The following is a 20367-nucleotide window of genomic DNA, read 5'->3' on the forward strand; positions in this document are numbered from 1 at the left end:
GCCCAAAGTGCATGTTCTTACTCCATACATTCTACAGCTTCAGACTTTTGTTTCTCCTCTAAGCAAGTCAGAAGCTGAACATTCATGAGCTGTAGTTGTGGTGCTTCAAGGATTCAGTAACTCTGCTGTCACTGGGATTCTTGAAAAGGCAAGTCAGAAGTTGACTAAAAGGCGTAAGGTCCATGTTCTTACTACATACATTATGCAGCTTCAGACTTTTGTTTCTCCTCCAAGCAAGTCAGAAGCTGAACATTCATTAGATGTAGCTATGGTGCCTCATTGATGCAATAATTTTGTTCTCATTGGGACTCAAGAAAGTGAAAGTCAGAGGATGACTTTAAGACCCAAAGTCCACATTCCTACCGACTTTTGGCTCCCCGCTAAGCAAATCAGAGGCTGAAAATTCATTAGATGTAGCTATGACACCTCATTGATTCAGCAGTTCTTCTGTTATTGAGAAGATTGAAAGGAAACATCAGAAGTTGACCATAAGGCCCCTAAGTCTTGTCAAGTTGGCAAGAAGAGCAACCAAGATGATCAAAGCTCTGGAAAAGAAGCTTTATTTGGAACAGCTTAGCTTGGAGAAGAGAAAGGTGGAGATGACATGATAGAGTAAGCTTGTTTTCTGCTGCTCCAAGTACTAGAACATGAAACCATGGTGTTGCACCCCAGGGCAGCATGGGCACTCGAAAACCAGACAAGAGCCAATATAACACACTATATCTTTATTAAAGCAATTATATATCCAAAGGAAATTAGTTATAGAGTCTGAGTAAGGAATAGTTCTTTTTAGAAAGTCAATGGTAGTTCCAAATGGATAAAGGAAAAGGTCCAATATTATAATCCACAATGAGAACTCGATAGCTCTCCAAAGAAATCAAGTGTCCATGAGTTGAAACAAAGAAACAAGGCTGGCAGAAACAGAGTTCAATCCACTGGAAAACTTTGTAGCAATCAAGGCAGCAAGGTTGTCAACGCTGAGGCAAACTTGAATCAGGAACAAGGAAACAACTGGAGTAAAGTGAAGGTCTACTCGAGAGTCGCGGCTTGGCATGGCCCAACTGGAACTGGAAAACTTGGCTTGGAAACAAACAAGAGCTGGAGATGGAGAAAACCTCTCTCAAGGAAGAGCAATGTTGACACCGCAACAAATCTACTGAGGGAAGCACTTTTAACAGATTCCAGACTGTTCACATTTTAGGGAGTACGAACTCCCAAAACTTTCTCATGGGAACACTAACCATTATCCCATCTATTTGCCAGTCTCTGGCTCCGGCGGACCCCTTGTATTGCACTTCTCTCTCTGGTCACAAAATCTCTATAATTAAAAGCCGCATTCTCAGGCGTCTCAGCAACATCTGGCTCTATCTGTGAGGGAGGAATAGAAGAATCTTCCCCAATTAGTAAGTCTCCAAAGTCAATATCTTTGCGCACCTGCAGCTGCAAAGGCCCCTCCGTGGAGAGTGTAATGTCAGTATAATCCCCAGCATGATCTGTGTCAAAATGCATGTCCTGAAACACTGCAGGCCCTGGTGCCATGGATGGCTGGGATCTAACACATGGATTCTGATGACAAGAAAGGAAATTCCACCTAAACCTTGGGAAGAACTTTTTTAATACAAGACGTGGAAAAGACTGGCCGGAAAACTGTTGGACTCTCCATCTTTATAGGTTTTAAAGTAGAGATTGGATGGGCGTCTTTCAGGAGTGCTCTGGTTGGGTGCATGGCCGAAGGTTAGACTAGATGTCAATTGAGGTCCCTTTTTGCTCTGTGGTTCTTTAATGGGCATGAAAAACAGTCATGCCATCATCCCTCATTCTTCCTCTGCAACACGTCAAAGCAACAGGAAGATAATAACGCAACAGTGAAGCAATTATCCCTGAAAGTATTTAGTCAGTTCTGCTAAAAAGAATGAGGCGAGGCGCTGCATGAGTATTGTGTTTTAACTGCCATATGTTTTGTCAAAAATGCTAATTAAAATGCGTGCTCCCTGGGCTATTTTTACTCTTGCGTCCCAACCCTTCTCTTCATCCCACAGTGACACTTCCAACCGGATGGAAATGGCAAGGCTCCTTCTGCAAAGGAGAACCATTTGAAGCAAAGAGGAGAACTTCACAAATGTGAACCCAAAATATCAGAGAATCCTGGCAGGCGGAGGATCCGTTTTATCTACTATCGAGAAAAAAGTTAATAGATTAGCCAGCCAAGCCTTGGAGTTTATGGTGGAAGCAATTCCTCTGTTTTCAGCTAACACCTCCCAACAAAGGATTCCCCCAAGCAGGAATCAGCCAGGCATTGAAGCTACAATGCTTTTCAGTGCTAATAAAAAGGTAAAGGTTTCCGCTGACATTAAGTCCAGTCATGTCTGACTCTGGGGGTTGGTGCACATCTCCATTTCTAAGCCGAAGAGCCGGCATTGTCCATAGACACCTCCAAGGTCATGTGGCCGGCATGACTGCATGGAGCGCTGTTACCTTCCTGCCGGAGCTGTACCTATTGATCTACTCACATTGGCATATTTTTGAACGGCTAAGTTGGCAGAATCTGGAGCAACAGCGGGCGCTCACTCCGCTCCCGGGATTTGAACCTGGGACCTTTCGGTCTGCAAGTTCAGCAGCTCAGTGCTTTAACACACTTTGTCACCGGGGCTCGTATTAGTTGTAGTAGTGGTGGTAATAGTAGTAAGGAAGAGGAGGAACGTCAGCACATAGGCATAGAGCACAAGGACCATTCCAATCATCATCATCATCATCATCCTCAGGAACAGCAGCAAATAGCACAAGGGCCATTCCAACAACAACAACAATATAGACATAGGCAAAGAGCACTAGGGCTATTCCTGTTGTTGTTGTTGTTGTTGTTGTTGTTTTTATGTGGAAAAGAAACCTTTTTGGAGCTCTGCCCCACCTGATCTGGAAGACAAAGCTGTGCCTTGAAAGGAATCCTTTGGTTCCATCTCATCCTGATTCACCTTCAGTTCCCCATTTTTATCAGGAATTACTGAGCATCGTTTCCTCCGGTTGGCAGGGAAACAAGGTTTGCAAAGGCCACCACACTTTATCTGCACCGTGGGACCCATCCATCCGTGTCTCCGACCTTTGTTTAAAGGCAGAGCCTGTTGACTTCTGCACCTTGTCAAGCCGACGAAATGCCATTAACGTTGCAAAACGAGCAAGAGTTCAGTTGGAACGATAATCCATCATCGCGGAGAGCATCGGAATTGTCCAAGGGGTCAATTCAGGACACGGAGGCCTCCCTGTGTCAGGTCTTCAGAGATTTGGGGCGGAACCTGAAATATCCGCTTCCTTTCCCCGTGGATTTTAGCATGGCATTGATTGACAGCTTCAAGCTGCCAGGCCTCAACAGTCCTGTCAGTCCCGTCTGTGCCGCTTTGAGGTTGCGTTCCCTCCGCTCAAGTGATCGCTTTGGCAATCCATCTGAGATTGTATCGAGTCCAAAACATCCACACGTTTTCCGATTCTTCCTTGATGCGAAAGGTTGTCTTGTCAAAACACCTTGCTGGTGTTAACTCACCTCTGCAGGATCACAACATATAATGGAGTCCCTAGGACAATGATGGGCAACCTTTTGAGCTTGGTGTGTCAAAATTCGCCAAAAAACCAAACATAACTCAGGTGGTGTGTCACTTCACTATTTCTAATGGCAGGAAACAGCACCTATAACACAGGCCTTTGCCTCTCCCAGCATCCCCCTCACTTATCTTAGTAATGATGGTCAATTAGAAATCTACGACACTCCAGAACAGTAGATGGTTGCTGTGGTTATGTGGTTGCTGGTAATGGCGATCACAAGGCCCCCAGAGATACGTCCCCCATGCCATTCCACTGCTCCCTGCTCCACCGGCCAGAAGTGAGGTCAAAAATGCCCTAAAGGTCTAACTGGGCCGGGCTGTGGCGCAGCTGGTTAGTAGCCAGCTGCAATAAATCACTACTGACCAAAAGGTCATGAGTTCAAAGCCAGCCTGGGTCGGAGTGAGCTCCCAACCATTAATAGCCTAGCTTGCTGTTGACCTACGCTGCTCGAAAGACAGTTGCATCTGTTGAGTAGAAAATTTAGGTACCGCTTTATGCGGGGAGGCTAATTTGACTAATCTATGACACCATAAAAACTTCCAGCAGTGTGCGGAAAGGAATAAGGAAGTACTCCATCAAGTCACAAGTGGACGGTGAAGCGGCAGCTCCCCCTGTGGCTGGAATCAAGCACACCCTCATGAAGCTGGAAGCTTGAAAATGTTAAATTGTCTCTGTGTCTGTCTATTTATTTATTTATTTATTTATTTATTTACAGCATTTATATTCCGTCCTTCTCACCCCAAAGGGGACTCAGGGCGGATCACATTACACATATAGGCAAACTTTCAATGCCTTTTAACATCGAACAAAGGAGCCCTCAGATGGCGTAGTGGACTAAGTGACTTGAAGGTTGGGTTGCTGACCTGAAAGCTGCCAGGTTCGAATCCCACCTGGGGAGAGTGTGGATGAGCTCCCTCTATCAGCTCCAGCTCCAAGCGGGGACATGAGAGAAGCCTCCCACAAGGATGGTAAAAACATCAAAACATCCGGGCGTCCCCTGGGCAACGTCCTTGCAGACGGCCAATTCTCTCACTCCAGAAGCAACTCCGGTTGCTCCTGACACGAAAAAAAAAAAACAAAAAAAAAATAGAACAAAGACAAGACAAATATAGGCTCCGAGCGGGCCTCGAACTCATGACTTCCTGGTCAGAGTGATTCGTTGCAGCTGGTTTGCTCTCCAGCCTGTGCCACAGCCCGAGCCCTATATATGTCATATGTCTAATGCCATTGAATGTTTGCCATATACATGTGTATTATGATCCGCCCTGAGTCCGTTTTGGGGTGAGAAGGGCGGAAAATAAATACTGTAAATAAATAAATAACCAGAAGTCCCAGAACTAGAAGCTCTGTGCCGGAATTCTGTTGTTTTGCCCTACAGACCTCTGGCGCAGAGTGTCAACACAACAGCAAATGTTTTATCCTCTGCTACTGCACCTGGCTGTACAGGAGCTGAGGATGAACTTAAAATATTGGCAGGGTTTGGGGGGGGGGGCAATGACAGAGGACGATGGGAATTATAGTTCATCCATACCGACAATGGATCTGGACCAAAATTGGCACATATAGCGAATATGATTGACAGAAAATACCGAAATGGTTTGGGAAGCAAAGACAGAGGATGATGGGAGTTATAGTTCATCTGCAATCATTCTGAATGCAACCAACAATGGATCTGGATCAAACCTGACACACAGACCCATCATGACCAACTTTAAATACTATGAAGACCAAAATCCACTGCTTGTGGTGATATGAAAATAATCAAACAAACTCAATGTATATCCAAAAATCTCAATGTATATCCAAAAAAAAGGACTGTCCCAATCACATATAAGTAGAAATCAGCGGTTCTTCTCTTGAAGTATAAGGACAAGTTTTTCATGTGAGTAAATGTCGAAACCGGTTGCAGGTTTGAGTCAAGTTATATGGAAACTGGAGTCTACTCATATAATAAAGAACAGGACATTTACTTTTTTGGATATACATTGAGATTTTTGGATATACATTGAGTTTGTTTGATTATTTTCATATCACCACAAGCAGTGGATTTTGGTCTTCATAGTTTAGGGGAACCCATTGTCCTTTTAGGTATTACTCAACTTTAAATACTGCCAAGATTTGGGTGGCATTAACAGAGGATGATGGGAGTTATAGTTCACTCATATGCGAAGTGCTCTGTGAACCCCACCAACGATGGACCTGGACCAAACTTGGCACATGACCAACAGAAAATACCAACGGGGTTTGGGAGGCATTTGCCCAAGATGTTGGGAGTTCTAGTTCACCCACAGTCAAAAAGTACTCTGAACCCAACCGACGATGCATCTGTATCAAACTTGGCACACGGACTCAACATAACCAACTTTAAATACTGGCGAATTTTGATTGGGAGTGGGATTGACCTTGGATGATGGGAATTGTAGTTCACTCATTTCTACAGAGTTCTCTGAACCCCACTGTATATAATTTGGGGGGGGGATTAGAAAGGACGTCAGATTATTATTATTATTATTATTATTATTATTATTATTATTATTATTATTATTTTATGACACAGCAAACAAGATAGACATGCTGGATTTCGTTTCACAACATCACAAGTCGAACACTTCCCAAGTGTCTAGGACTGTGTGATGTATTTTCGGATGATGCACGCAGATCCCAGCAGGGTGGCCTTTTGCAGTTGGCAGATCGTGATTTTGTCAATGTCTATTGTTTCCAAATGCTGGCTGAGATCTTTTGGCACGGCACCCAGTGTGCCCATCACCACCGGGACCACCTGCACTGGTTTCTGCCAGAGTCTTTGAAGTTTAATCTTGAGGTCCTGATTGCGGCTGAGTTTTTCCTGTTGTTTTTCGTCAATGCGACTGTCACCTGGGATGGCAACATCAATGATCCAACCCTTTTTCTTTTCCACAACTGTGATGTCTGGTGTGTTGTGTTCCAGAACTTTGTCAGTCTGGATTCGGAAGTCCCACAGTATCTTTGCGTGTTCATTTTCCAATACTTTTGCAGGTTTGTGATCCCACCAGTTCTTTGCTGCTGGGAGGTGGTACTTGAGTGGTACAAATGGTACCAATGATTCCAATGATCATTGGAATCAAATGGTTCCAATGAATCATTTGGGCCACATGGTTGTGCCTCTGTTTGTAGTCTGTCTGTGCAATTTTCTTACAGCAGCTGAGGATTATTATTATTATTATTATTATTATTATTATTATTATTATTATTACAGTAGAGTCTCACTTATCCAAGCTAAACAAGCTGGCAGAACCTTGGATAAGCGAATATCATGGATAATAAGGAGGGATTAAGGAAAAGCCTATTAAACATCAAATTAGGTTATGATTTTACAATTTAAGCATGAAAACATCATGTTATACAACAAATTTGACAGAAAAAGTAGTTCAATATGCAGTAAATGTTATGTTGTAATTTCTGTATTTACGAATTTAGAACCAAAATATCGCGATATATTGAAAACATTGACTACAAAAATGACTTGCATAATCCAGAACCTTGGATAAGAGAGTCTTGGATAAGTGAGACTTTACTGTATTATTATTATTATTATTATTATTAATAATAATAATAATAATAACAACAACTTTATTCTTATAGTCTCCGAAGGGACTCAGGCCGGCTCACATGGGGACCAAGCCCAGAAATACACAATAAAATACAATCACATAAATACATTTAAAACATATAAACATAAAATCATAAAACATAGAATATATTTTAAAAGTATCTTAAACATCTCATTGGGAAAGTCTGCATTATCTGATACTATATTTACTGGGTTACTTGTTTAAGGATGGCTAGCAATAGCTTTGGCGTTGATACTTATATCTCCAAATTGTTCCCATTCTTCGTTGTTTATCGAGTTGCAGGAGCCTGAAGCAGATAACAACCTGAAGGGAAGCCCATTAAAATATATAAGGCAGATAACAAGGGGAATTGAGTCCATCAAAACAGATATATTTAATTAAGGGACAAATAAAATACAACGCAGGAGCCGAACGACCAACCAACCTGAGGTTAGAAAATGAAATCAATCATCCGCAGAACACAATAAATTGGACATTTATGGCCACAAGGCGGAAAAATTAATATCAGAAGGCTGGTGAATCCCAGCTGAAAAAAAATGCACAAATGCTATCTTCGTATGGGTATCCCAATAGCAAAGGCTTATCTTCCATTCCATAATCATCATCATCGTCATCGTCATCGTCATCGTCATCGTCATCGTCATCGTCATCGTCATCATCATCATCATCATCATCATCATCTTACCTGTTTTTCCCTGAGGCTTGAGAAGGATACAACATCATTCAAGCAAGAGATCAAACACTCTTAAAAAGACATACAACAAGATACACAGAGTTACAAGTTATAATCCACTGATGAAATGCAGATTATGTTAAATGTGTTTATTATAGGTTAAGCATCCCTTATCTGAACTGCTTGGGATATTTGTAGATTTTGGAATACCTATCTTTGCATATCTTAGAGATGGGATTCGAAACGAGAAATTCATTTATGTTTCATACCCTCTTTGTACACGTCGCATGAAGATAATTGTATGCAATGTTTTAAATGATTTTGTGCATGAAACAAAGTATTATTCCTAATAGTATTTCCTCTATCGCCAAACCGAATAGGCTCCGAAGTGTTCCATCATGGAACTTACAAGTCCATGGACGTCGACACATAAGCAGAGCACAAGGGTCATTCTAACAACAACAACAACAACAACAGCAACATGGAATGTTAGCATATTGGCAGAGAGCACAAGGGCTATTCCAACAACAAAACAACAACACGGAACATTGGCACACTGGTAGAGAGCACAAAAGCCATTCCAACAACAACAACAACAACAACGAATTTTGGCACATAAGCCGAGAACACAAGGGGCATTTCGTTGTTGTTGTTGTTGTTATTATTATTATTGCCATGTCTCTTGTGCTTTCTGCCTATGTGCCAATGCTATTTATGTAAATGATGGTGGTGATGGGCACACTGGGTGCCGTGCCAAAAGATCTCAGCCGGCATTTGGAAACAATAGACATTGACAAAATCACCATCTGCCAACTGCAAAAGGCCACCCCACTGGGATCTGCGCGCATCATCCAAAAATACATCACACAGTCCTAGACACTTGGGAAGTGTTCGACTTGTGATGTTGTGATATGAAATTCAGCATATCTATCTTGTTTGCTGTGTCATAATAAAATAATAATAATCAGGACCTCAAGATTGAACTTCAAAGACTCTGGCAGAAACCAGTGCAGGTGGTCCCGGTGGTGATGGGCACATTGGGTGCCGTGCCAAAAGATCTCAGCCGGCATTTGGAAACAATAGACATTGACAAAATTACGATCTGCCAACTGCAAAAGGCCACCCTTCTGGGATCTGCGTGCATCATCCAAAAATACATCACACAGTCCTAGACACTTAGGAAGTATTCGACTTGTGATTTTGTGATATGAAATCCAGCATATCTATCTTGTTTGCTGTGTCATAAAATAATAATAATAATAATAATAATAATAATAATAATAATAATAATAATTATTATTATTATTATTATTATTATTATTATGGTAGTCTAGATGGGGCCAGACTCTTCCTTGACTAAGAAAACCCTATGCAATGTATGGGGTCACCAGAAATCCACAGTTGACTTGAAGGCACCTGTTATTCATTAGAGATCTACCATCCAAGACCTAATCAGAACTGACACTATTTAGCTTCCTACATCGAACCAGACCTGGTGCCATTAAACCAGGGGTCCCCAAACTAAGGCCCGGGGGCCGGATGCGGCCCTCCAAGGCCATTGACCTGGCCCCCGCCCTCAGTTTTAGACTTAGGCTCGCCCAAAGTCTGAAATGAGTTGAAGGCACAACAACAACAACAACAATCCTACTTGATGATCTCATTGGCCAGAAGCAGGCCGACACTTCCCACTGAAATCCTGATAAGTTTACAGTATGTTGGTTAAAATTATTTTTAAATATTGTATTGATTTTTCATTTACCAATATTGTAAATGAAATATTGTAAATGAATGATATGGTAATAATATAATATATTGTGTATACATATAATATTGATAATAAATATTATAATGTAGTACAATATAATATTTATTTATTTATTTATTTATTTATTTCAGTATTTCTACCCCGCCCTTCTCACCCAATAGGGGACTCGGGGCGGCTAATAATAATAATAATAATAATACAATATAATAATATTGTATAATATAATAATATTAATTATATATTATATATTAAATGTAATATTACTAATAATATTATGGTATAATGGTATAGTACAATATAGTAATATATAATGCTAATATTGTGCTATGCTAATACTATAATATATTGTACTAGCTGTGCCCGGCCACGCGTTGCAGTGGCAAAGTATGGTGGTATGGGAAATAAAGTATTGAGGAATTGGTGATAGTTAAGGTAAAGGGTAAAGGTAGCCTTCTAACTGGCAGCAATTGGATAAAAACAATTATTCCTCTCCCTCTAATTAGGACTTTATTTTAATTTTATTTTTGTTGTATCAACCTAGAGGCATGGATGAGGGGTTGTGCTGTCAATTTTTGAGGTTGTGGGGCCTGTAGTTTTGTTGTTTTGTCCGCTGCCGTGATGCCATCACTCTTTTATATATATAGATGTACATACAACTTGTAAGCCGCTCTGAGTCCCCCTCGGGGTGAGAGAGGGTGGGGTATAAATGTAACAAATAAATAAATAAGTAAATGATTATTGTTGGGGGGGTTTTTTTGCACTACAAATAAGACATGTGCATAGGAATTTGTTTGTTTTTTTTCTTCCAAATGACAATTCGGCCCCTCAACCATCTGAGGCCCATGAATCGGCCCTCCGCTTAAAAAGTTTGAGGACCCCTGCATTAAACTATGGCTCCCCATAAAACAACCTGAAGGCACGCAACTGCAACCATTTGGATGCAACCAATTCCCATTTGGGGTGGTGGGAGGGAAGCGGTGAGTGCCATCCGGCCCTTCCCAACTCATTTCTTTTCTTTTCTTCCCTCGCTTCTCCTTCCTCTCTCCTTCCCTCCCTCTTTCCCCTCTCTGTGTTTCAGATTATGCTTGGCCCCTGCCTAAACAATTGTGTCCCATCTGGATTTCCCTAGATGTGCTCTTCTCCACCGCCTCCATCATGCACCTCTGCGCCATCGCCCTCGACCGCTATGTCGCCATCCGCAACCCCATCGAGCACAGCCGCTTCAACTCCCGCACCAAGGCCATGATGAAGATCGCCGCCGTCTGGACCATCTCCATCGGTAGGCCACCCTCCCCCCCAGCACCCCCAAACATGGGCCGCAATCCTGCAGGAACTTATACCCCATGCTCCTTCTCAAAGACCATATTGAGTCGAAACCAATGCTCACCATTTCGGGCTAAATGACCTCGTCCGAATTAGGGTCTGCATTCGATTCGCGTCAAATGATCCCCTTAGTGCTGAGCCAAAGCAAAAGGAGAAGGCGCTTCAGGACCTCATCTCTCATTTAATGTCACTGACTCAATGCTATGCTATCTTGGGATTTGTAGTTTGGCAAGGCATCCGCATAATAATAATAATAATAATAATAATAATAATAATAATAATAATAATAACAACAACAACAACAACAACAACAACAACCCTGGAACACAACACACCAGACATCACAGTTGTGGAAAAGAACAAGGTTTGGATCATTGATGTTGCCATCCCAGGTGACAGTCGCATAGATGAAAAACAACAGGAAAAACTCAGCCGCTATCAGGACCTCAAGATTGAACTTCAAAGACTCTGGCAGAAACCAGTACAGGTGGTCCCGGTGGTGATGGGCACACTGGGTGCTGTGCCAAAAGATCTCAGCCGGCATTTGGAAACAATAGACATTGACAAAATCACCATCTGCCAACTGCAAAAGGCCACCCTACTGGGATCTGCACACATCATCAGAAAATACATCACACAGTCCTAGACACTTGGGAAGTGTTCGACTTGTGGTTTTGCGAAATGAAATCCAGCATATCTATCTTGTTTGCTGTGCCATACAACGTCGTTGTGTTGATAATAATAATAATAATAATAATACTTTATTTATACCCCGCCACCATCTCCCCGTGGGGACTCGGGGCGGCTTACATGGGGCAGAGGCCCAAACAACATAAGGACAAAATATAAGCAACATAATACAATCACAATATAAAACAGATAAAACAGTAATGCAATATATCAATTAAAAACAACAATACAGGATAAAAAATTACATTAAAAACACATAAAAGGTTTTATGCATCCTTTGGCAGAGAAGGCTCAAGAACTTGTCAAACTGCAACCCCTAGAACTCCATAACATTGAACCACTTTTATAATTTTTGGTTTCAGGGTTTTGAAAATTGAGGTGTGCATTAGATTCAATGGCACATTGGACTTGAATCAGTACATTAATTACTTGAATGGCCATCTCCAAAACCATTCAATGGCCTGGAGAAAGTGACAAGGGTCAGCAAACCAACTCTGTTGCCCAAACTCCTTGGGTATTATTATTATTATTTATTATTTACAGTACAGTAGAGTCTCGCTTATCCAACGTAAACGGGCCGGCAGAATGTTGGATAAGTAAATATGTTGGATAATAAGGAGGCATTAAGGAAAAGCCTATTAAACATCAAATTAGGTTATGATTTTTACAAATTAAGCACCAAACATCATGTTATACAACAAATTTGGCAGAAAAGGTAGTTCAATACACAGTAATGCTATGTAGTAATTGCTGTATTTACGAATTTAGCACCAAAATATCACGATATATTGAAAACATTGACTACAAAAATGCGTTGGATAATCCAGAACGTTGCATAAGCGAGTGTTGGATAAGTGAGACTCTACTGTACTTGAATGGCCATCTCCAAAACCATTCAATGGCCTGGAGAGAGTGGAGGAAGGACAAGGGTCAGCAAACCAACTCTGTTGCCCAAACTCCTTGGGTATTATTATTATTATTATTATTATTATTATTATTATTATTAATTTACAGTATTTATATTCCGCCCTTCTCACCCCGAAGGGGACTCAGGGCAGATCACATTGTACACATATAAGGCAAACATTCAATGCCATATAACATAGAACAGAGACAGAGACAGACACAGAGGCAATTTAAACCTTCTCCAGCTTCCAACTTCCTCAGGGTATGCTTGATTTCAGCCACAGGGGGATCAGCTGCTTCATCATCCACTGCGATGGCAACTTCCTCATTCCAACAATGGCATCGTAAATTAGCCTCCCCACATATAAGTAGTACCTAAATTTCCTACTTGATAGATGCAACTATCTTTCGGGTTGCTTAGGTCAACAACAAGCAGGGGATTTTTTAAAAACATATTTTTAATTGTCGGGTGCTCACCCCGACACGGGCTGGCCTCGAACTCATGACCTCTTGGTCAGAGTGATTTATTGCAGCTGGCTGCTAATCAGCCTGCACCACAGCCCGGCCCCAGGTATTGTGGAGATGGGACCAAAATGCTTAGGACCAGAAGTCCTTGGGATGTTGGACAGAGGTCCACTGAATCTCCAAATCCGAGAGTTATATTACAGAGCAACACCTATGCAACTATGTACTGAATGCATTCATTGAATAAAGACCCCAAAAGAAGAACTGTATGCATTAAAGAAGCAAGGACGATCTCAGGATCTTGGCTTGCTAGAAGAGAAGTAAAAATGATTTGCCTCCAGAATCATTAGGAACAAGGTGTTTGAGATGTGGGTCCGTCCTTATTCTCTCAATGGGTTGGCAGAGCCATCTAGTGGAACCAAACATTATGATCTCAATTCCCGCTATGGCAGTGGTGCTCAACCTGTGGATCCCCAGATGTTTTGTCCTTCAAGTTCCAGAAATCCTAACAGCTGGTAAACTGTCTGGGATTTCTGAGAGTTGTAGGCCAAAACGCCTGGGGCCCACAGCTTGAGAACCACTGCTCTATGGACTTCCAATTGCAGGGAGTTGTCTTAAAAAATCTGAAGAGGAATAGAATCATAGAATAGTAGAGTTGGAAGAGACCTCATGGGCCATCCAGTCCAACCCCCTGCTAAGAAGCAGGAAATCGCATTCAAAGCACCCCCGACAGATGGCCATCCAGCCTCTGCTTAAAAGTCTCCAAAGAAGGAGCCTCCACCACAGTCCGGGGCAGAGAGTTCCACTGCCGAACAGCCTTTCTCACAGTGAGGAAGTTCTTCCTGATGTTCAGGTGGATTCTCCTTTCCTGTAGTTTGAAGCCATTGTTCCACGTCCTAGTCTGGAGGGCAGCAGAAAACAAGAATAGACCTAGAAACGGGCTGGGATGCTACATTGTGGTCAACAATGGCTGATGTTATGCATCCTTGGGTACACTGTAGAAATGTCACGAAGCTCTGTTAATGTGTTGTGATGCTCACTAGGCATTTCTGAAGCACTTTGGGCCTTCTTGATGTGCACTGGGACTTCTTAGATGGTGTCCAAATGCTCCCTGGAGAACGGCCCAATGCACATCAATACATGTGTTGTCGAAGGCTTTCATGCCCGGGATCACAGGGTTGTTGCATGTTTTCCGGGCTGTATGGCCATGTTCCAGAAGTATTCTCTCCTGACGTTTCACCCACATCTATGGCAGGCATCCTCAGAAGTTGTGAGGTATGGCGAAACTCAGCAAGGAAGGTTAATATATATCTGTGGAAAGTCCAGGGTGTGAGAAGAACTCTTTGTCAGTTGGAAGCCAGTGTGAATTAACTGCATCACCTTAAGTTCTTCTCACACCCTGGACTTTCCACAGATATATATCAACCTTCCTTGCTGAGTTTCTCCATACCTCACAACCTCTGAAGATGCCTGCCATAGATGTGGGAGAAATGTCAGGAGAGAATACTTCTGGAACATAATAATAATAATAATAATAATAATAATAATAATAATAATAATTTTATTCTTGTATCCCACCCCATCTCCCCGTAGGGACACGGGGCGGCTCACATGGGGCCTTGCCCAACATCACAATATAAAAACAAATCAAAACATATAAATTTACAACAATAAATCAACAATATCAGTAAAACCATCATAAAAACAATCTTGCAAGAATAAGCGTTAAAACAGATATAAAACACAAATCTAGGCCAAAGGGCGAATGTGTCAAATCGGAGGGAGGTAGTTACGTAATTGACATAGTCATTAAAGTACTAGAAATGACAATAATGACAATAAGAAGGCGAATCAGTGGGTCTATTATTACGTAGGAACGTATTATTACGTATTATTACGTATGGAACATGGCCATAAAGCCCGGAATACGTACAACAACCCCCATCAATACATTTTGGGAATCAGTTTGTGGTGCACTGGGGCTGGATGGCTATCTGTTGGGAGTGCTTCAATTGTGCCTTCCTGCAGAATGGTGCTGGGTGGGGTGGCTCTTGCAGTTTCCCACTCCCACTCTGCGCTTCTGTGAAACAATGCCTTTTGTTCTCTTTGCCTTCTGGGCCTTTCCTCTAGGGATCTCCATGCCCATCCCGGTCATCGGCTTGCAGGACGACTCCCGGGTCTTTGTGAACGGCAGCTGCGTCCTCAATGATGAGAACTTTGTCCTGGTGGGCTCCTTCGTGGCCTTCTTCGTCCCTTTGGTCATCATGGTCTTTGCCTACTGCCTGACCATCCAAGTCCTGCAGAAGCAGGCCTCCGTCTTCCTCTACGGAGAGACCCCCAAGTCCCAGCAGCACCAGCAGCAGAACCAGCGGCGGAGCAGCATGAACTGCCTCAAGAAGGAGGCCAACGCGGAGCACCTCTCCATGCTCCAGAACCACGAGGCGGCCTCCCACTTGAACTCCCCGGTCAACAAGGAAGGCGTGCTCTTCCGGAAGGGCACCATGCAGTCCATCAACAACGAGCGGAGGGCCTCCAAGGTCTTGGGCATCGTCTTCTTCTTGTTCCTGATCATGTGGTGCCCCTTTTTCATCACCAACATCATGTCGGTCCTCTGCAAGGAGGCCTGCGACGAGGCTCTCCTGGGGGAGCTCCTGGACGTCTTCGTGTGGATCGGGTACATCTGCTCCGGGGTCAACCCCTTGGTCTACACCCTCTTCAACAAAATCTACCGCAGGGCGTTCTCTAACTACATCCGCTGCCGCTATGACAGCGGGAAGAAGGTGGCGCAGAGGCACAACCCGGGCGCCAACGTCTCCACGGCGGCGCTTTACGGGAAGGAGCTCCATTTGAACAGTTACCGAAACGGGAACGAACTCAACAGCATGGAGTTGGACGAGACGGAGGACGCGGTGGAAATGAATGTCGGGACTTCGGAGCTGTCCATCAACAGCGAAAAGACCAGCAGTGTCTAGAAGCCAAATGTAAGACACAAATGAACCCACCGTTCAAGGGTTTCACTGTGGTGCAGCTAACAAACCCTGTTACGTGCAAGAATGGTGTAAATACTGCATTTGGAACAAAGCTGTCTTCTTTCCTTTTTTAAAAAATTTCAACCTCCATGTTTGTAACTCATTGCCTTGTTTCCCCAGATTCAGAAGTAACTTGGATGCAGAGCGGTCAGAACCAAATGGCATCCATGATTTTTGCTTTCAAAACATTGGGTTCTTTCTTCCCTCCTTTCTTGTGCATGAACAAAATGCTGACTATTAATCTCAGGTGGTAATTTCTTTCTTTTTTTTAAAGTCCTCAATGGTCAATAATAATGAGTGGTCTCATGTCAAATAAAGGGAGATGACTCGGCCAGCGCAGCCTTTTTGATTCGGATGCATGTCCATCTTGCTGGATAAATGTGGGAGAAATGCTGGGGAATTATCAGACGAAGACAGAAGCTTGGTTGTGATGGGAATAAAATGGAAAAAAATGTGCATCCCAGGTGGGGAAATCATTAAGAAAGGGGGTGCAAATATAATAATAATAATCTGCAAAGCTGCAGAGACACATAGTATAAATCCCTGTAATGGGAAACTCTCTGTTTTGGGTTGCTGTGAGTTTTCTGGGTTGTATGGCCATGTTCCAGAAGCATTCTCTCCTGACGTTTCACCCACATCTATGTCAAGCATCCTCAAAGGTTGTGAGGTCTGTTGGAAACTGTCATGATCTCCGATCTTATGACATTTCCGGACACAGAGCAAGCGCTGACAAAGAACAGATGCCAGCCATAAAACCTCAATTACCCTCTGGTATGTGAGAGCCCCTATATAAATGGGCTACAGAGAAGATTCTGGTATTCCTTACAATAAAACCTGTTTGAATCTACCCAGCGTGTGTCTTGGTGCTTTCTTCTGGAGGACTTAACCCACAGCACAACTGGAAGAAGAGAACCTCACAAGAAAGCACCAAGACACATGCTGGGTAGATTCAAACAGGTTTTATTATACGGAATACCAGAATCTTCTCTGTAGCCCATTTATATAGGGGCTCTCACATACCAAAGGGTAATTGAGTTTTTATGGCTGACCAGTTTTATGGCTGGCATCTGTTCTTTGTCAGCGGTTGCTCTCTGTCTGGAGACATCATAAGATCAGAGATCATGACAGAAACTAGGCAAGTGGGGTCTATATACCTGAGGAATAATGTCCAGGATGGGAGAAAATATGAATGTTGCCATTGGCCACCTTGATTAGCACTGATTAGCTGCTTCCTGCTTGGGGGAATCCTTTGTTGGGAGGTGTTATCTGGCCCTGATTGTTTCATGTCTGGAATTCCCCTGTTTTCTGAGTGTTGTTCTTTATTTTAGAGTTTTTAAAAACTGGTTGCCAGATTTTGTTCATTCTCATGATTTCCTCCCTTCTGTTGAAATTGTCCACCTGCTTGTGGATTTCAATGGCTTCTCTGTGTAGTCTGACATGGTGGTTAAGAATGGTCTAGCATTTCTGTGTTCTCAGATAATATACTGTGTCCATGTTGGATGTTCTAAAGATATAAAAACACCACTTGCCTAGTTTTCAACAGACCTCACAACCTCTGAGGATGCCTGCCATAGATGTGGGTGAAACATCAGTAGAGAATGCTTCTGAAACATGCCCATACAGCCCGGAAAACTCACAGCAACGCAGTGATTCCGGCCATGAAAGCCTTCGACAACACAATGTTTCTGTTTTAGTCCCAAATGGAGAAGATCAAATAGATTTGCCTATGTCAGGAGTGAGCAATTGTGATGGGTCTTCGAAGACCTTGGAAAACTAAGGCCTTTTACAAGGTCCCCCATGATCTTCTTGCAAACGAACTAAAAACAATATAGGCAACTGTGAGGTGGATTTGTAATGAGTTAAGCAACCAGTGGTGCAGCGGGTTAAACTGCTGAGCTGGTGAACTTGCTGACCAAAATGTCAGCAGTTCGAATCAGGGGAGCAGGGTGAGGTCCTGCTGTCAGCCTCAGCTTCTGACTTTTACTTTTACTTTTACAAGGTCCCCCATGATCTTCTTACAAACGAACTAAAAACAGTATAGGCCGCACAATACAACTATGAGGTGGATTTGTAATGAGTTAAGCGACCAGTGGTGCAGCGGGTTAAACTACTGAGCTGCTGAACTTGCTGACCAAAAGGTCAGAAGTTCAAATCAGGGAAGCAGGGTGAGCTCCTGCTGTCAGCCTCAGCTTCTGCCAACCTAGCAGTTTGAAAAAATGCAAATGTGAGTAGATCAATAGGTACTGCTCCGGCAGGAAGGTAACAACGCACCATGCAGTCATGCCGGCCACATGACCTTGGAGGTGTCTATGGACAATGCCGGCTCTTTGGCTTAGAAATGGAGATGAGCACCAACCCCCAGAGTCGGTCACGACTGGACTTAACGTCAGGGGAAACTTTTACCTTACCTAGTAACAATAATAGAGTACAATAATAAATGTAATAATAATAATAGAGTAAAATAATAAATGTAATAATACCAATAATAATAGAGAAAAATAATAGATGTACCATATATTCTCGAGTATAAGCTGACCCTAATATAAGCCAACCAGGATCCTCACCTGAGTAGAAGCCGGGGGGGGGGGGGGGGAGCTTTACCTTTATGATTCTGTGGTTGAGCCTCTATGAGACATTCATCGAAAAACTGTGCTGCAGGATGTCCTTGCCACAAAAACAAAGTTTTTGAAGTTTGATAAACTTTCCCCACGTTTTTGATAGAACCTATTAGGAAATGGCATTTTTAACTCAGGAACAAAAATAGTGTTACAGACTGTAATTAGACTGAAGCCTAATTGAAATGCGGCTGACGTTTTCCCTCTGCATTCATGCAATTGCCCCGTGACTTTCTTCCAAAGGAAAATCCGTCACCTGGACCTCTGTTCTCTTCCCTTTGTAGCATTGAGGCAACAGGTGTTTTAATTTGCATCAAGAGGGAACAGATAGATTCAAATGGTTGCTGATCAAAGCGAATGAACCAAATCAAAGCCTGTGTATTAAAGGATGCAATGGACAGAGGAATGGCAGGTCTCTCAAGTAGAAACCTAGCATCTTCCATAGGAAAAGAAAGGGTTTGGGAACCCCTCCAGTTATTATAATTATAATTTACACCCAATTTTTCTCTCTCAAGAAGAGACCTGAAATCGGCTTAGAGTGAAACCCATGCAATTTAAAATCGAAAAATGCACAAGCATTGCAACAGAATGAAATACTGATGGGATGAAAAGTAAACAAAATCCTTAAAACTAATTAAAAACCTATTCATAGCTAAAACTGCAGCATCTCCTGACTTGATCTTAAAATATGGGATGATGGTGTTGATATTATTATTATTGACACAAAGACATAGCAACGAGATATATATGCTGGATTTCGTATCACAAAATCACAAGTCGAACACTTCCCAAGTGTTTAGGACTGTGTGATGTATTATTATTATTATTATTATTATTATTATTATTATTATTATTATTATTATTGACACAACAACATTGTATAACACAGCAAACAAGATAGATATGCTGGATTTCGTATCACAAGTCGAACACTTCCCAAGTGTTTATGACTGTGTGATGTATTATTATTATTATAGTAGAGTCTCACTTATCCAAGCTAAACGGGCTGGCAGAAGCTTGGATAAGCGAATATCTTGGATAATAAGGAGGAATTAAGGAAAAGCCTATTAAACATCAAATTAGGTTATGATTTTACAAATTAAGCGCCAAAACATCATGTTATACAACAAATTTGGCAGAAAAAGTAGTTCAATACGTAGTAATGTTGTGTTGTAATTACTGTATTTATGAATTTAGCACCAAAATATCATGATATATTGAAAACATTGACTACAAAAATGGCTTGGATAATCCAGAAGCTTGGATAAGTGAGACTCTACTGTATTATTATTATTATTATTATTATTATTATTATTATTATTATTATTGACACAACAACATTGTATAACACAGCAAACAAGATAGATATGCTAGATTTCATATCACAAGTCGAACACTTCCCAAGCGTCTAGGACTGTGTGATGTATTTTCGGATGATATGCACAGATCCCAGTAGGGTAGCCTTTTGCAGATCGTGATTTTCTCAATGTCTATTGGGTTGTTGTATGTCTCTCGGGCTGTGTGGCCATGTTCCAGAAGTATTCTCTCCTGACGTTTCGCCCATGTCTATGGCAGGCATCCTCAGAGGCTGTGTGTCATGGATAAACTAGGCAAGGAAATATTCATGCCACACAACCTCTGAGGATGCCTGCCATAGATATGGGCAAAATGTCAGGAGAGAATACTTCTGGAACAT

The 20367-nt window shown here is 42.2% G+C and overlaps 1 protein-coding gene across 2 annotated transcripts in view; it reads left to right on the forward strand.

Moving 5' to 3' along the window:
- LOC100564939 (5-hydroxytryptamine receptor 2A) overlaps nt 1-16390 on the forward strand; it is a 221804-nt gene extending 205414 nt beyond the window's left edge. The window contains exons 6-7 of one of the 2 annotated variants that reach the window (XM_062963799.1): nt 10773-10922; nt 15158-16390. In XM_062963799.1, coding sequence (XP_062819869.1) covers nt 10773-10922; nt 15158-15999 — 992 coding nt within the window. In that variant the 3' untranslated portion in view covers nt 16000-16390. Of the gene's footprint in view, nt 1-10721; nt 10923-15157 lie in introns of both variants that reach the window. The other variant, XM_062963798.1, reaches the window with a different exon arrangement.
- The last annotated feature ends 3977 nt before the right edge of the window (nt 16391-20367 follow it).

This window comes from Anolis carolinensis, unplaced genomic scaffold, assembly GCF_035594765.1.
Source record: "Anolis carolinensis isolate JA03-04 unplaced genomic scaffold, rAnoCar3.1.pri scaffold_12, whole genome shotgun sequence".
Taxonomy (NCBI): Eukaryota; Metazoa; Chordata; class Lepidosauria; order Squamata; family Dactyloidae; genus Anolis; species Anolis carolinensis.